The 16,908-nt window shown below is 34.2% G+C and overlaps 1 protein-coding gene across 2 annotated transcripts in view; it reads right to left on the bottom strand.

Annotated features, from left to right (window-relative positions):
• Positions 1-16,908, bottom strand: part of LOC111420766 (leucine-rich repeat-containing protein 15) — a 173,223-nt gene that overhangs the window by 63,180 nt on the left and 93,135 nt on the right. The window contains exons 1-2 of one of the 2 annotated variants that reach the window (XM_023053806.2): positions 7,762-8,062; positions 2,226-2,355 (exon numbers count right to left, since the gene is read on the bottom strand). In XM_023053806.2, the coding sequence (XP_022909574.1) occupies positions 2,226-2,294 (69 nt within the window). In that variant the 5' untranslated portion in view covers positions 2,295-2,355; positions 7,762-8,062. Of the gene's footprint in view, positions 1-2,225; positions 2,356-7,761; positions 8,063-16,908 lie in introns of those variants that run through there. The other variant, XM_023053813.2, reaches the window with a different exon arrangement.

Raw genomic sequence — 16,908 nt, 5'->3', positions numbered from 1 at the left:
TGGTTGAATTGCCCATCAAATTCCCTTTAATTAATGATAAGTAACTATGTCATATGTCTAATTTTAGTAGTTTTCTTGATATTTAGAATTTAAAGAAAAATGAGTAATAAAAAATAGTAATAATAATATAATATAATATAATAATAGTAATAATCAGTAAACTCACGTTACTATAGTAACTAAGTGGTATTTAACGTTTTCCTCGCCTACTATAATTAAAATTTTGAATATTAATCTTTAATATTTTAGAATTAAAAAATAACGCTTATTTTCCCCAAATACACCATGCGTGCAATACATCATTGGAAAGCTAAAAATATGCTCTTATCAGTAACACCATAATCTACTATAGTTTGTATTTAAAAAAATACAACTTTGTGTTGTATCTCAAAAATCATTAAATATTTTTAAAATTTTTCAACGGCAGTATATTCTGCTTAAAAAAGTGCCTTAAGAACGTATCGACCCTATTTCTCTAATTTTAAAAATAAACGAAATATGAGCATTTTTTGAAATCACGAAAATTTCAGTTTTTGGCTATAACTTAAAAACAAAAGAAGATAGAGGTTTGGTGTTTGCGGGATTAGCTTAGTCTCGAAAAAAGAGACCGGGACATGGCACCTACTTTTTTCGTATCTCTTATAGTTTCTGAGATAGCCTATATAACACCCAAATTTGCCCACCCTGTACGTAATATTACATTTTATATTTTCGTCAATTTTTTTTTGTTTGTCTCCATTTATAAATCAGTATTTTAATTAGTAGATTTAACTTTAATTAAACAGTAATTTAATTTAATTTTAATTAATACTATTAGCATTTATTAAACAATAAATCTCTTTTTTAGTTAATAAGCTATTTGAAGCAAATGCGGAACTAAACTATAAACACTTACTAAATATAGCAGAACAAGTAGTTACTAACTAAATTAATAGGTAAACCGATTTAAAACATGAACATAAATAATGAGTTATTAAAATATTAATTAATATAAAGTACGAAAACTTTCATGGCCGGTGTTAATTAAACTAAAAGTAGAACTAACTCTATCACTAGAACTAACCCTAGAACTAGAAACTTTCCGGTTAAGCAATACGTCTTTTGAAAAAATGTTTGACTTTTCGGATGCCATGTTGCAACCTTCTTAACAAACAAGTTCGAAGTGATTTCCAACATTTTTTCAAAAGACGCACGGCTTAACCCGAAAGTTTCTAGTTCTAGGTCTAGTGTTAGTTCTAGTGATAGTGCTAGTGTTCGTTCTAGTTTTAGTTTAATATTAATTAAGTTTTTATAACACGAATATTTGAATTTTGAAATTTTTGTAGAACATTATTTTTGATAAATAAATAATCAAACAGTGATAAACATACAGAATAAAATTAAATGGCTAAACATATTCATCAAGTAATCATATCAAAATTAGGTACGTGGCAGCAAAATTATTTTACATTATAAAATATCTTTATAATCAAACAAAAACGAAAGAGAACAAAAAAAACGGACAAAAATATGCAGAATGTAACATTAAAGATAATAATGGCATATTTTATTATACATTTTTCTTTAAATTCTAAATATCACGAAAACTACTAAAATTAGACATGTGATATAATTAATATAAATTAAAGAGAACTTGATGGGTAATTCCACCAGCACATAATATACAGGTGTTCCAATTAAAAAAGTTATTTGAAAAACATCAAAATTTACAATGGTTTATGAATACGCTGTATAATGTATCTAATATCTTTGGATACTTTCATCTATTTATAAGCTTTTACTATTATCCGACATAGTTTAAAGGCAAAATAGGTGAAAATGTCCTTTTTACATCGTTTTTAAAAAGATCCTCCAACCGGCATATTTTGGAAAAGCAATTGAATATCTCAGGAAGTATTAACGCTGTGAGTTAGTAACATAGTATAATATGGTGAAATATAAAAGGCGTTCCATTTAAAAAATTTATATACTTGCAGTCACATGTTATAAAAAGTGGTGAACCAAACAACTTTAATTTAAAAAATTTTTTGTAACTTAAATAATTTAGTAGCTATCGACCGCTGGGGTACAAATAACTCACCCTGTATATGTTTTTCATTCAAAAGAGCCCAAGAAAAAGAAAAGTTCGGTGAAACAAGTTATGTATCATAACAAGTTTAAATAAAAAAGAAGAATCCCGGAGTGAATCCTAGAAATTTACATAGATGGAATTTAATTTTGCTTACCTCGCACGAGGCCAGAGCGCATAGTCCAGCCGCCACCATCCAAATCCATCTCACCCGCACTCTGGCCATACTCTCACGGTGACCTTATCGTTTGACGGCTAAGCCATCGCCATTTGGGCTTGCTACGGATCTGAAAAGATTGAAATATGTATATTATTTTTCATCGTGTAATTTGTAATTTTTGTTACTATAAAATGAAGGATTTGCGCATTTGCATATATATCTTTAATTACAAGAACGTCAATAATTATAAAAGAATACTGAAGTCAATACTGAATACTGAATTCAATACTGAACTGTTGTAAGACGGAGGTAATTGTTTTAACAATTTCAGAAAAAGATAGCAAAAAGCCTATCAACCAACAAGGAAATGACAGCAGGGAAATATGAGATAAGTATATGGCAGCTTCTTAACAACTGAAACGAGGGGAAATGGCCAAGAATACCAACAGACAAAAAAAAAACAGTAGAAACGGATTCAGAGAACCAAGAAGCGGGAGGACGAAAACAGACAGATGAAGAGGTTGAAAAACCGTAGACAGTAAAACGAAACGGTAGTTGTTCTACGAAGGACTCAATGAACAAGAAAATGGGTTTAATCCCAGAACATTTTGTGTAACTATATGTATAAGATGGGAATCTTGTGTGTGACCTTAGCTTAGTATTATACAGAGAAACTCAGTATTTTTAATGAGCTGCTTAAGGACACGGTAGACGCCGACATGGCCGCGGAGAATGCAGGGGAGTGAATGATGAGCAACAGGAAGCACCAACCCTAGCAAAGTTAGAACAAGCCCTTCAAATGCTAAGAAATAATAAGTCACCTGGAAGCAACCACATTCCTCAAACACTGAGGGTCTCCACTAAACTACAGCTACGCACAATACTTATACGAGGAAATATGACTACAAAAGAATTGCCTGAGGAGTGGAACCTGAAAGTCATCTGTTCTATCCATTAGAAAGGAGACTCAGTAAAGTATGAAAATTATAGATTAATTGTTAAATATAGTATATAATGTATTTTCTAGTGTACTGTATAAAAGACTTATACGGAAAAGCTTCTAGTACAGTTCCAAAGTGGATTCCGGTTAGGATATTTAAGTTGGATCAAATATTTGGTCAACGCTAGATCTTGGAGAAGGGTCTAGAGCACAATATCGACACATTACATATGTTCATTCCATATGTGAGCCTTGTGAAAGGAGTACCAGATATATACCTACCGAGGATAATCACGCATGCCAAATCTGCTTAAACTGAACAAGGACAGGATAATAGAGGACGTGGCCAAGGTTGGACTTAAAGGCTAGAGGACAGCTTCACAGAATGACGAATAGAGGGGGAAACTGGGTTGTACTGGGTTGTAGCCCCGGAGGAGATGACTATTTAATGAAGAAGACGATTCCTTATTCTTGAAATATAATTTTTAAATTTTTTAAAACTATCAATATTTCATAAACTTCACCATTTTTCGAAATAATTAAAAAAAAACGATGAAAATCGATTTTTGACAATCTTTCAAGGAATATTTTTGGTATATTTATCAATTATAAAGAGGACTGTCTACTATTTAATGAAGGTCATTTAAAAAATATGAAACATTTAAAAATATGATTATGCAAAATATTAAAGTCGAATTCAAAAGGACTTCCGCTGTAAAAATCGCTTTTTTTTGCGGACGTCCATTGTTAAATCAACCGGATCAGATTATTCAATGAAGCATCCTCTTCCAATCCATCCAGATGTATCAAAATATGTATTGGCAATTCATTTATTTAAAGTCAACTTACTAACCAGATGCTTTGGCAGCCTTACCCAGAATGCTAATGAAAGTTTCACTCGACGTTTTGACGTAATTTCTGCATGTATTGAGGCTAGTCTTAAAACTACTTTCCTGATTTTTTAGATAGTAATATTGTTTTCATAACAAATTGGAATTTTAATAAAACATTATGAAATCTCAGCATTTGTTATACACGTATAACATTATTAATTAATCTCTTTCTTGATTTACTTTTTACTTGAAGTAACGACGAAAAATATTGTTCACAAAGGTATGTGTTTGGAAAGGGTATTAAAATTTGCAAAGCCCAGAAATCAGACAGGTTTTTTTCTTTGAAAGCCGTTTGAAGGTCTCCATTGGTAACTAAATCAATAAAATCTTCTTCCTTGACCTCCAAATCCATGTAATCTTTGATAATAAACGGATTGCGAACCCATGCCTTACTTTTGTCAGAAAGTGGTAAATATTCTCTGAAGGTGCTTCTTAGATTTGCCAAATGACACATGATTAGTTGTGCTTTCTCATTTGGAAGTGTATCTTTAGACATGTTTAAAAATGTCGACAAGTTTTGAAATGATTCCGCTTTTGAGTCGATTCTCCCATAATTCCAGTTTCATAATAGTTGCTTTAATCTTGTCTTCTAAATGGAAACAATATACTTTTGCACCTTGTAATTTTACGTTCATATCATTGAGATGAGTAAAGATGTTGGATAAGTACGCCAGTTTGATAAGGAATGTAGAATCGTTTAAATTTTCTGGGGAAAATTTATCAGAGCGATGGGATTGGAAACGTTGTTCTTCCATTAAGAATACATTGACTTCTTTACGTAATTTCCAAAGTCGACCCAGTGCTTTTCCCTTCGAAAGCCACCAGAATAACACTGCCTGACTAGTTACGTCAGTTATTTCATCCAACTATATAGCAAACCACATTTTCTTGCAAAACTGTGTTTGTTGTTTGATTTGTGACTGCTGTAGTAGCATGGTTCATAAGGAATACATTATTAAAAAAATCACTACTAAATTGCGCACATTTCTGACCGAAATACCTAAAGATATGATGTACTGAAACGATTTTTAACATTTTCAAAAATATGTCTATTACCGCTTAACTAAGAGACATAGACTCTTTTTCTTATTTTTACCAGAACAGGTATGAGTTGGCCTCTCACCCGGTGCCAGCTTGACGTTGAGTTTCGGGATACCCTGCAATTAGTTCATTTCGTATGTTGTAGTTTAAATTTTTAGTTTTTTGTAATTTATTTGCCTATATTATTTTTCACAAATGCGCCGTGGATCCCTAGTATTGTGGGAATGGACCCCTAGGTGTCCAGGCACCCCTTATTAGGAATCTAAGGGGTGCCTCTAGGGCCTAGAACATCTTGGAGAATGTTGTAGAACATTTTGTTAAAAACAAAAGCATTATGTTAAAAGCATTGTATTTTTTCAATTATTAATTTCTTAAAATTTCTTAGATTCATACAAACGATGAATGTCAGAAGTAATTTAACCCATTTACGGCCAGCGGTGCGTTAGCGCACCATTGTTAAGAAAAATGTTTTTTCACTTATTATTGACAACACACTTTTTATTCTAGGATGAAAAGTTACTTAAAAGATTAGGTTATTTTTAACGATACTTTATATTCATCCAATATTACAACTTAATGCTATGGTATCTGTTAAAACTTCCCAAATTTGGACATTTGCCCGTCCTCGAACTATTTTTTATATAAATTGTTACTAATTTTGATTTTAATTTTTCTACGTGGATATTCGTAAACTCAAATCTTTATATTTTGATATTAGTGTATTAGTTTGAAAATGTTTTATTTTCTTTATAAAAAATTACGCTAAACTCGGCGGTGCGTAGATGCACCATTGGCCAGATACGTATATCTCACCTGGGAATACAAGTTCAGACAGATGGTGTCTTATTTTGGAAGACATTCTTGCAAAACGTTTATAAAAGGGCAGCCCGTGCAAGGTTTGGTGCCTGCCGTCTTCGGATGGATAATGTATTTCAATTTGCTCCATATGAAGGAGCAAACACATCAAGAGAAAAATCAGAACTTGGCTTAGGAGGCCAAGTTGTTGTTGATTTGCTAAAAATCGTAAAATCCTCACAAAATCATCGGATATATTTTGACAACTTTTTCTCTTCGTACAAGTTATTGAAATTTTTGATCGAACAGCTAAATGTCCTTTAGAAAGTAACAAGGTTATTTCGAAAAAGAAACGAGGTAGTTATGATTCCGTATTTCACGAAGAGACAAAAATATCCTTGACTAGATGGAACGACAATTCAGTAGATAGTAACTACGGTAACTAACTATTTATATTTATGCGAAATGTAATAGTTATTTATATTACAAGTGGGCTAGAAACATAATTACTGTACGAGTGTGAAGAATTGCACGCGGTCGTAGACCGAGTCGTGTAATCACACGAGTACTGTAATTATGCTCTAGCTCACGTGTGATATACAGCATTTTATCTACGACTGCTAAAAATTATTAAAAAATCAATTTCTTTAAAAAAGTCTATTTGACACTTATAAAAATATTTTGAAATGATTGTTGACAATTTTGAATTGTCAGTTTCAACAACATGTTTACTCATCTGGAATAAGTGTTTCGAAATGTAAAAACATAACAATTAATGTTTATAATAAATAGTATTGTTTCTCTGTAAGTAGATAGCACTTTTTCTTTTGTATTGTTTCTTGTTTCAATAAATTAAGTCTGTTCTGATTAGGCTAAAAATGCGTTACGTAATGAAACCAGTGCGGTAATGAACTTCATTACGTAACTTAAATCACCTCAAATGAGTGCGGTAATGATGACTTATCCAAGCAGTCGTAGATAAAGTACATTTACATATAAAATGTTTTGAGGATTACCACAAGTATATATACATTTGTTTAGCCAAAGGTGCGTTTACGCAACATCATCTTTTTCATATACCCAATTTGTTTTTGATTCGTCTTAGATCGTCTTAGTTAACATATTTTTTGCAATAAACAATAATTTTTCTCTAAAATTTACAATTATTTTCAACCTTGGCCGTAAATGGGTTAAATATATTCCCAAGTAATTTTATCCACTGTAACCAATAGGAGAACGTCGAAAACGAAATAATTCACTCCATAACCTTCCCCAAGATGATTTTATTTGCCGTCCTTTTTAAAAAGTTTTTGAGTTTGTGAATGAACTAACTGATTGAAATTAATTATTGTTCTTATCGAAAATCTTAATGAAAAAAATTTTGAAACTGCACTTATTTTTGCTCATCTAAATGTATCTCGCCCCCCTGAATGAAGAATACAGTATTCAAAAATGCCTTTTTGTTTTTGAGATATTAATTTGTAAATTTTATAAAAATATTTGAATTTCATTAAGTGTCTACGCCTATATAAAATATCAAATTATATTTGAAGATAAATGAAAACTTTACATTTGAGTTTGTTATATTACCAACTTAATATTTATAATAACACTTTGAAATATTTATGGTGTCGTTAAAACACTGGGTTTTTTTAACAATTCAAATACATTCAAGATTTTCAGGTAATCGGAATCCTACGGGGTTAGGTTGGTTGGGTTTGGTGGAAACTGTACAGAGACGCCGACGTCCAATTAGCCACCCCACAAACGTTAATTAACATTCAAAACTTCCGCCATAAAACAGACGGGGTACTTTAATAGCGATCATCTCTCCAGAGAGTAAATGGGCTTCCCGAATACTTACAGGTGAGAGTTGGAGTCGCAACCCAGTTCGTATTAAATCGCCGAGCAATCTCCCGTTTTAAAAATTAAAGCTACTCCGGAAACTATTTCAACATCACTGCTTCGCAATAAAGATCGATAAAAGCACTAAATTGATATTGTCTATTGAAAAGGTCAACTTTTTGGGACGCTGCATTAAAACCGATTAGTTTTAATTTTAGATTTGTTTAAGTTTCTAATTAATATGATGATGCGAATAAAACCGAAATTTATTAAAAACAAGAATTAACAACCTTGGAGCACCGTATCAAGTACGACCGATATTATTTAGACGTGGACAAGGCACTGAATGGAGCGGCTGAAATGATACCGTAATGGGGAACTTCCTGGCCGGGAATATCATTCAATATATCTCTGTGTGTGTTTGGTCCACGGGTTATTATCGGAGTGTATGATTTAAACATTATCAGGTCATAACCTAGGTAATTGTAAAATTCTTCCCAGCGAAACTTTCATGTTATTAAATTCTTTTGTGTTATATAGACGTCGATATGACGTTGATCTTATTTTTCCAATAACGCTACAACAAACTGAGTTTGCTTATTTTCCATTATCCTTCATACGTTCGTTCTTGTTCCAAGAAAGCGACGTTGAACGGTAAAAGCACCGTAGCTTATAATTAAAAGCCAAACTTCAAACCATTTTCGAACGAGTTTTGCTTTCTTTTCGTGTGACAATAATTAACGAGGCAAAACTTTGATAATTAGATTTCGGTCTTTGAGTTGTTCTAACAAGGTAACGTTTTAAGCGGTGCTCATCCAGTTGGACGAGAGAAATTGCCGCTTACTAGGTATTTCGTCACAATAATACTTTCACTTTGTGCAATAAGGGATGTACAGGATTTTTAAAAGTTTCAAATAATTAACCGATTTTTGAAGAATATCACGAATCTAAATCCTTTTTCTAAGTACTTCCCGTTTTAGCTATAAATAATAAAGTTGGACTTGTGTATTTTTCTTATCATTTTCTTTTTACGCTTTATATCTTAATCCAATGAGCTCCTGTTTTAGTTTATGTTCGTTGACGTCGTTTTCCTGAGGATGACTCTTGTACAGTCGAAACCGGTAGAAAACTAAGCTATTTACAATAAATATCATCGTTTAAGTGGAGTTTTTAATTTAGTTAATAAATAATAAAATCCACAAATCTAAATCTAAATCTAAATTTACGTTTTTGAATAAAAATTTGTGTTACAAAAAGGATGACCAAAAATGATAGGAGTAAAAGTTGTGGATTAAAACAGTTTGTAATGAACCGAAATACGTTATCCGCACGCGATTATAAGCCAATTACGATTATTGTATTACCAACCCAGCAGATTTAAAATCCCAAATATTTCCAATTTGACGTATTTAACAATAAAATGGTTTTTACTCAAAAAATAAAATAGTCGATGATATTAATTAAAATTGTTCAAAACAAATAAAAATACCTAGTCGATAAACAATTTTATGCAACAATACCATTAAATTTCGTTAGCAGTCCTAAACATTCTCCCAATGTTAATAGCATTTTGTCAATTTGATCACTAAAATAGTATGTAATTATTTGTTATTTTATAAAACTATCACAACATACAAGTGGTTTAACGAAATAATTTGAACATAATGTTTCTGAATGTGTTCCTGAATATAACAAAAGGCAAAATCCGCCAACTGTTAACTGCTACGTAGTTGTTATTGTATGAAGTTTGAATATAAATGAGACAGGTTGAATGGATTTAGGTTGACTCCTCTCAAAATAGCGTTTTTTCGTTTTCTTGTACACGACTCGTAAAAAACTATAATAGCCCAGCTATGCGCCAACGTGTACAAATGCAAATCCTGTTCGCCTATCATATTCGACAATATATCCATCTGCGGAGGATTATTCTCTAGCTCCTAACCAAAAGAAATTACACTAGATCGTTCATACCTTCTACCCTCTATTACTTTATCAAAGAAGATGTTGCACAGAATTGGGTTAAAATAAATCCGGTACAGTAATCTTACATATTTTTTAATTGTGTAATCCATAGTTTTCTCCCATGAAGTTTTCTCATTATTTTAATTTTTTTTTTCTCGAAAACTATCGTAGGAAAAAATCAGAATTTTGAATAGGTGGTAGCCTGATGTGTTCTTAATGAGTGACATATTTTATATTTTCGATATTCCACACAGTTTCGCGGAAAATCGCGGTTTAGTAAGTCGTCGTTATGTCGAAAACGGCTGGGTGAATTTCCTCGCGGATTTGACCAAAATATGTCAAATAATGTCGATTGTCAGATTCCGTAATCAGTTTTTCAAAATTAGATCTCCCTAATTTTTTAAGAGCGATTAAATGGAATTACAAATTAAAGAGTAACAGAAATAAGCTCTGCGGGGTGACGGGGGTTCCGACCAATCGGAACAGATGGTACGACCCAGACAACACGTCGCGCCTTATTTCTTTATGTAGGTAAGATAAAGACACGACTTACTGTCTGGGACTCACCATCTGTTCCGATTGGACGGAACCCTCCTCTCCCCGCATAGCTTATTTCTGTTTCTCATTAATTTGTAATTGCATTAAATTACTCTTAAAAAATTAGGGAGCCCATCCTACTAATAACCGTATCCTACTAAACCGCGATTTTCCGCGGAACTATATGGAATATCGAAAAAATAAAATATGCCCCACATTAAGAACACATTGGTTTAGCAGTAGTTCAAATTTGAAATTTTTTCGTCAAATAGTTTTGCAGAAAAAAAATCGCAAAATAGACAAAGTTGCCGGCACTCTCAAAAATCGGGTATTTTTTTCATTTAACCCGCTATAAAAGAAAAACCGCGGACCAGAAAATTTCCAAATTAACATGTCATACACAGAAATGTTCACTGATTACAATAAACTTTATCGCAATTTTTTCCATCGAGCAGTTACGAAGATATTGATCTCTAAAGTGAGGGGCCTTGACTTTTTGCACGGATAGTAGTGTTTAAAGTTTAATAGTTATTTAACCAACAAGTCTATTAATGAAAGCGATTAATTATCGAGATATTTTAACGCGTGAGCGAGCGAAGCGAAGCGAACGCGTTAATTATTGAGATAATTAATCGCATTTTAATATACGAGTTAGTTACAATATTTTTCCTTTGACCGTCTTTTCAACAAAATAGAGAAAATCCATCGTTGAAAAATCTCCCAATTCTGTCACTGGCAAAATAACCTCACTTTTAATGTGTCATAATTTATTTTTGTAGTCTTACCGAATAGATATAGTGGTCGGTTGGGTCGGTATTACAAATTTCATTGGAGAATATTTATTAAATTGACTACTATTTAGTTCGGTCGGACTTTCTTAAAATCGTTTATTAATAGAAAATCGTTTATTAACAGGTGTCATTAATGAATGATTTTGTATACATTTATAAATCTTATAAATACACGGTCGACGGAAATAAATATTTAACCTATGCGATTCAAAACGCGCTTTTTATTTATTTTCTTTTACTTTGAAGATGAAGTATGTTCTTTAATCATGCTGCTCTATTTTACCACATTTAGCATCATTTTTATGAATTCTGTCACAAGAAATTTCTTTGTAAACTGTATTTTTGCATTCACATCCTCTCACCATACCATTTATTTCTGTGTTAATCTGCCACTTGACATGTAAGTACTTCAGTATGTATTTAGCAAGCGATATTTTTTTGGGAGATGTGAGACAACTTTAAGGGTTAACTGCCAAATATTGAAAAACGTTAGGAGCAATGTTAAAGGTACGTTCACACACATACTGTTTACAGGACCGTTTTTTGCGGATCCGATTTTATTTCTGCGAAGACGTATATATTTAAATGGGCGCGTTCAAATACATGACAGTATACCGGATCCAGTAAAAAATAGTGATCCGTCAAAATGTGTCGTTCCGTTTTGCCAACAAAAACTGGACGTCGAAACAGTAAAAATACGAATCGGCACTCGATATATTGGCGCCTTCACCTTTTTTTTGTGTAGTGAAAGACGATAGTACCAAAATAACACAAGAACATCCATTCTACGCGACTTTCGGTCGAATAATGATCGACCTCCCAATAGTGTGTGAATATAAATAATAGTCTGATCCTGTAAATACGGAACTGTTGTATTGAGTGTGAACATCACATACAGTAGTGACGGATCGGAGAAAGAACGGTCCTGTAATATCGGGCCGTTCTGAACGTGCCGCAAAAAACGGTCCTGTAAACAGTATGTGTGTGAACGTACCATTAGGTGTACCAACCAGTAATGGGAAAGTTACTTTTGACGATATTGGGAGTATTTATAAATGTTAATGATTATTTTGAAGAATACGACAAGCGATGTATAGATACATCAGGGATATTGCTGAAGGGTAACAAGGATGATATAGAGGAATATTCAGGACGATAACGAGGTGTTCCAAAAATAATCTTTAGCAATGCTCCAGATTATTATGAGGGTTTTTACAGACGTGAGATTAAAGTGTGTCAGTGATACTAAAGTATGCCAAAGATAATATTGAGTGTTATTTGGAACGCTGTTAAGAGTTGTAAGATATAGTATTAAGGGATCTGTGACGCATTATGTTACTGAGTGAGTGGGATCATATTGAGATATATGAGGGATGATGACGAAAGGAGTTTGGGTTGGTATTTATTCCTTCTCAACGGTTGGTGTAATTGTTGTCATGCACAAATTTCTCACAAATTCGAAACATAACTGCTGAAAAATGAAGAGCATTAAGACAGTGACAGCAAACCAGAAATCCTGACAAAACAATTTTAACTAGGTTACATCCCGGCTAACAAAAAAAGATTTAAACACACTTAAAAAATGAGTCTATAAACCACCTAGGGGCATTGACTTAAAAAAAGACAAACTACTCGTTATGAAAAGTTTGTAACAGGTTGAAGCGACCAATAACCTAAATCCCGCTCATTAAGAAATTAAATGAAAACTGGGCTAGATGCAACAAAAGAATATAGAAGAATTTGTTAATTATAAGAAGATTATAAGAATTGTATGGATAATATAACGAAGTTCAACAAGAAGATAAAGAATTTGATTAAGTAAGCCCATCAAGTTATAGGAGAAATAAAAACGATCAACTGTAGAAAAGCCTCGAGCTATGACCCAATAACTGGAGGAATCCTAAAACAATTGCCAAGAAAATAAATCGTACAACTAACGAATTTGATCAATGCGGCGTTCAGGTTAAAACATGTTGGAAGATCGGCAGAGGTAATTATGATACTAGAAAAAGGAAAACCTCCAAACGAAACCAACTCCTATAGCTCAATGCCATTACTCCATTATTTTTAAATGTTTTCAAAAACTATTTCTGAAACGTTGACGTAAAACTAGAAGCAGAAAGATGTATATATCATTCCATTTTGCTTTAGAAGCAAACATGCGTAATAGACCAAGTGTAAAGCAGTCTTAGGTCCAGTCCTCCATCTGGTGTTTACGAGAAATTTACTCTAATCATCTGAAACGGTGACTGCTACCTTTGTACCTATATCTTTGTTATATTTCTTCATTAATGATATTACACTGTTGGACATAATTCACGAGCACACCTTATATAATCTGAACGCGTGAAGATAAATCCATGATATTTGCGGAGCACAAAGGTTTACTGTAGACGAGTTTATTCATCGAGTTTCGAGTTGTTCCGTCGCGGCATTGTTGACTGAGCCGCTCTTCCAAGTGGAACATTCCGTCGCTATGGAGACCGAAGTGGATGGAAAATACCGGTCGTTTTTAGTGTGGTGTGAGGAACCACATTGTTATCGTAATCTGTGCGCAATGGATGGGCGATCGCGTTACTTAAGCGAGTTTGAGCGAGGAATGTTTGAGGGTATGCACATTGAGGGTGTATCGTTCTGTGAAATTGCGCGTCGTCTCGAGCGGTCGTTATCGACAGTGCAACGGGCATGGCGAGAATGGTCTGAGGTAGGACATAGGTACCTACAGCCGCGGCCGGGACGGCTCTGCGCGACCCCAGCACACGAGGATCGCACTCTTGTGCTCAGCGCTTTAGCGTCGTGTGTGCACTCCTCAAGGCAACTTGGACCTGTTTGGCCACTAGCAGGGGAAGGCACACTCACTACGCGAACTGTACGGCGGTGTTTGGTAGATAGTGGACTGGCGCGCGCGTCGTGCGATACAACGGATTCCAGTAACACCCGAGCACCGCAGCATACGTCACGAGTGGGTCGACGCTAGGTATTAGTAGGTTGTTGAGTAGAGGGACATTTTGTTTTCCGACGAATCAAGATTCGAATTGAGCACCGGTGTTGCGCGAATTTTAGTTCGTCGGAGCCGTGATGATCGTCTACTCGAGCAGTGTGTGCAAGAACGCCCTATCCACCGACAACCGAGCATTTTGGTATGGGGTGCGATTACATATGGTGGACGTACACGTCTGCTGCGTGTATACCTGACCATGACGGGTCAACGATACGTAGATGAGGTACTACGGTCCGTTGTGCTTCCCTACGTTCCGCGGCTCCCATGTCTGCTATACATGCACGACAACGTACGACAGCATATCGGGCGTGTTGTACAGACCTTTGTGGAAGAGCACCGTATACGAATGCTTCCATGGCTAGCTTGGTTTCCGCATCTGAATCCGATCGAACATGTTTGGGACATGACTGGTCGGAGACTTCTACGTTATCCGGCTTCCTCGGCTAACGCTGAGGAGCTATGGAGGCGAGTTGAGGTGGCATGGTTGGCCATCCCTCTCGCTACAATATAGCGACTTATAGACTCCATGCCACGTCGTGTAGCGATGGTACGCGAAGCTCACGGGGGATACTCTCGCTATTGATGTTTCTCCTCCCAGCACAGTTGTGCCGTTCTCCATGTGAGAGTAAGTTATACTACTTGAGTACTACTTCCATACCAAATTTTATTGCGCTAGACACACACGTTCAGATTATACAGGGTGTGCTCGTGAATTAATTCCAACAGTGTATATTGGGTTTTGGACAGACAAATTTTTGATAATGACTATTCAACGCGAAAACAACCGAATCAAAATGCAAGTTCGAATGCAATCCAGCCCAAAGCACACCACCTTCAAAGAAAATCAATCCAAAAACTATAAAGCAACCAATTCCGAAACCAATCTGTCTCGACAACAACGCTATTTGAAAAGAACCAAACAATCAAGGAAGAAACTCAATACCAAAGCCATTCAATTCAAAAGAAAGGCGCCCTGAAAGGTAACAAATCAGAAAATAACCAATTCCGAAAGTAACTCAACCTGAAGTAAGGAACAGTAAATGTTGGCTACTTTTAGTACCTAACAGTCAAAGTAAGACAGCTTAACACTAAAGTTGAAATCAATATAAACGTAACACAAATCAACTCTAAAGCAAATCAACTCGACAGTTGTAGTTGCAGCATAACTATCAACTCCAAAGGGAACCCATCAATACAACAACTAAACCCGCAAAAAATACAACTACACAGCATATCAATCAGAATAACCTAATGCCAAAGTAACACAACTTCAAAGGAAGTCAATAAAAAAGCAACCCAACTTGAAACAAAATCAAACATGTTAATTTGGAAGTAACCCAATATGAAAATAATACAACTACACAGCACATCAACCCTAAAGCAACCCAACCTAAAAACAACTCAACTTCAAAGTGATCCAACCCGCAAATAAACAAGTATAAGTCAACGTCCAAGCCACTCAATCTGAAATAAATGCAACATCACAACAAGTTAACCTAATCTGGTACAACCAACTGCAAAATACCCTAACCAGAAAGCAGATCAACACGACACAATCTAACGTGAAAACAACCCAATTTAACCTCAATGCAAAAGTACTCTCTATAGCTCTATAGCAAGTCAACCTTATCTAAAATCAACTCAACCATGAAACAATCATAATTCAAAGCAAATCAAACTCGAAAATAACCCAACTCCAATTTATCTCAACCTAAATTGAAAGCAATTCCAAAGGATCGTTTGTTAAGAGACAAAAAATAAGCTAGCATTTAGTTATTTTCTCGTTCAGTTGTTTGTAAAGTTCGAAAGACAGATTACAAAGTAGGTACATACCAAGTACAACACCTTCATTAATTTATATTAAATCTGCTTTGAGTTTATTTTCGATACACACTTGCCACAACCTTGTAAAAGTACGTGGCGCGTTTAAACTTTGTACAATTTAATTTGAATATATGGATGGTTATTATATTTTTCAAAAGCATAACGGGATGAGTATAATTTATTGCAATGCTGATAAGTGTGAAATTATTTTCGAAAACAACTTAATAATCTTATCTGAATTCCATTTTGCTTAATAAATCAACTAATTAAAGAGAAACAAATTAACCGCTAAATAATAAAAAAATGCACAACGCTCCGAAAATTAATTAAAAACATTCGGGCCGTAGTTAATTATGAAGGTGAGGTTACGAGATACGTTCCGTCTAATCGAAAACAGTTTCACCAAAAGGAACGTTAAAAGTACTTAAACTAAGAATAGCAATAAGGGAGAAGCAAAATAAATATTAATAACCTTCTTTTCAGTTTACTACACCGCTACCTATTATACCATTATAGTTATCAGTTCGAATAGGTATAATAGGACTATAAATTATTTGATACCGGTTACCATATAAATTTTAACTAATTGTGTTCCGCTTACGTAGATTCTATTGTATAGGAGTAACCTCATTTCTGTTGTTTTTTTGTGGTTTCCAGCAGCACAGTAAATTCAATTTGTTCAATTTCAGATAACGATATTCGTAAATCAATGGGGGCCACAATAAGAATCTTCGCATCGCGTTATTTATGGTCGGAATAGATAGGTAAAATTTATTGCCACCACATTTTTGTACACAAATTTATTAGTAGGTTCACCTATATTTTTTTCTTATAGATGCGGATTTTATGTCAGGTCAAATACAGTGTGTACCAATATATACAACCAATATCACAGTGCAATACGCATCATACGCAAATCGTGTATTGCAATAAAAATACTGTGATATTGGTTGCATACTTGCAATGATGACGTCGGGTACGGTAATTAATTAACACACTGTATAAAAAAAACCATCAGTTAACTTTATCGATTAGATTTCGAGAATTATAT

Source organism: Onthophagus taurus, chromosome 2 (assembly GCF_036711975.1).
Source record: "Onthophagus taurus isolate NC chromosome 2, IU_Otau_3.0, whole genome shotgun sequence".
In the NCBI taxonomy this organism is placed as follows: Eukaryota; Metazoa; Arthropoda; class Insecta; order Coleoptera; family Scarabaeidae; genus Onthophagus; species Onthophagus taurus.
The sequence above is the reverse complement of the archived record's forward strand: the minus strand, read 5'-3'. Positions and strand labels throughout refer to the sequence as shown.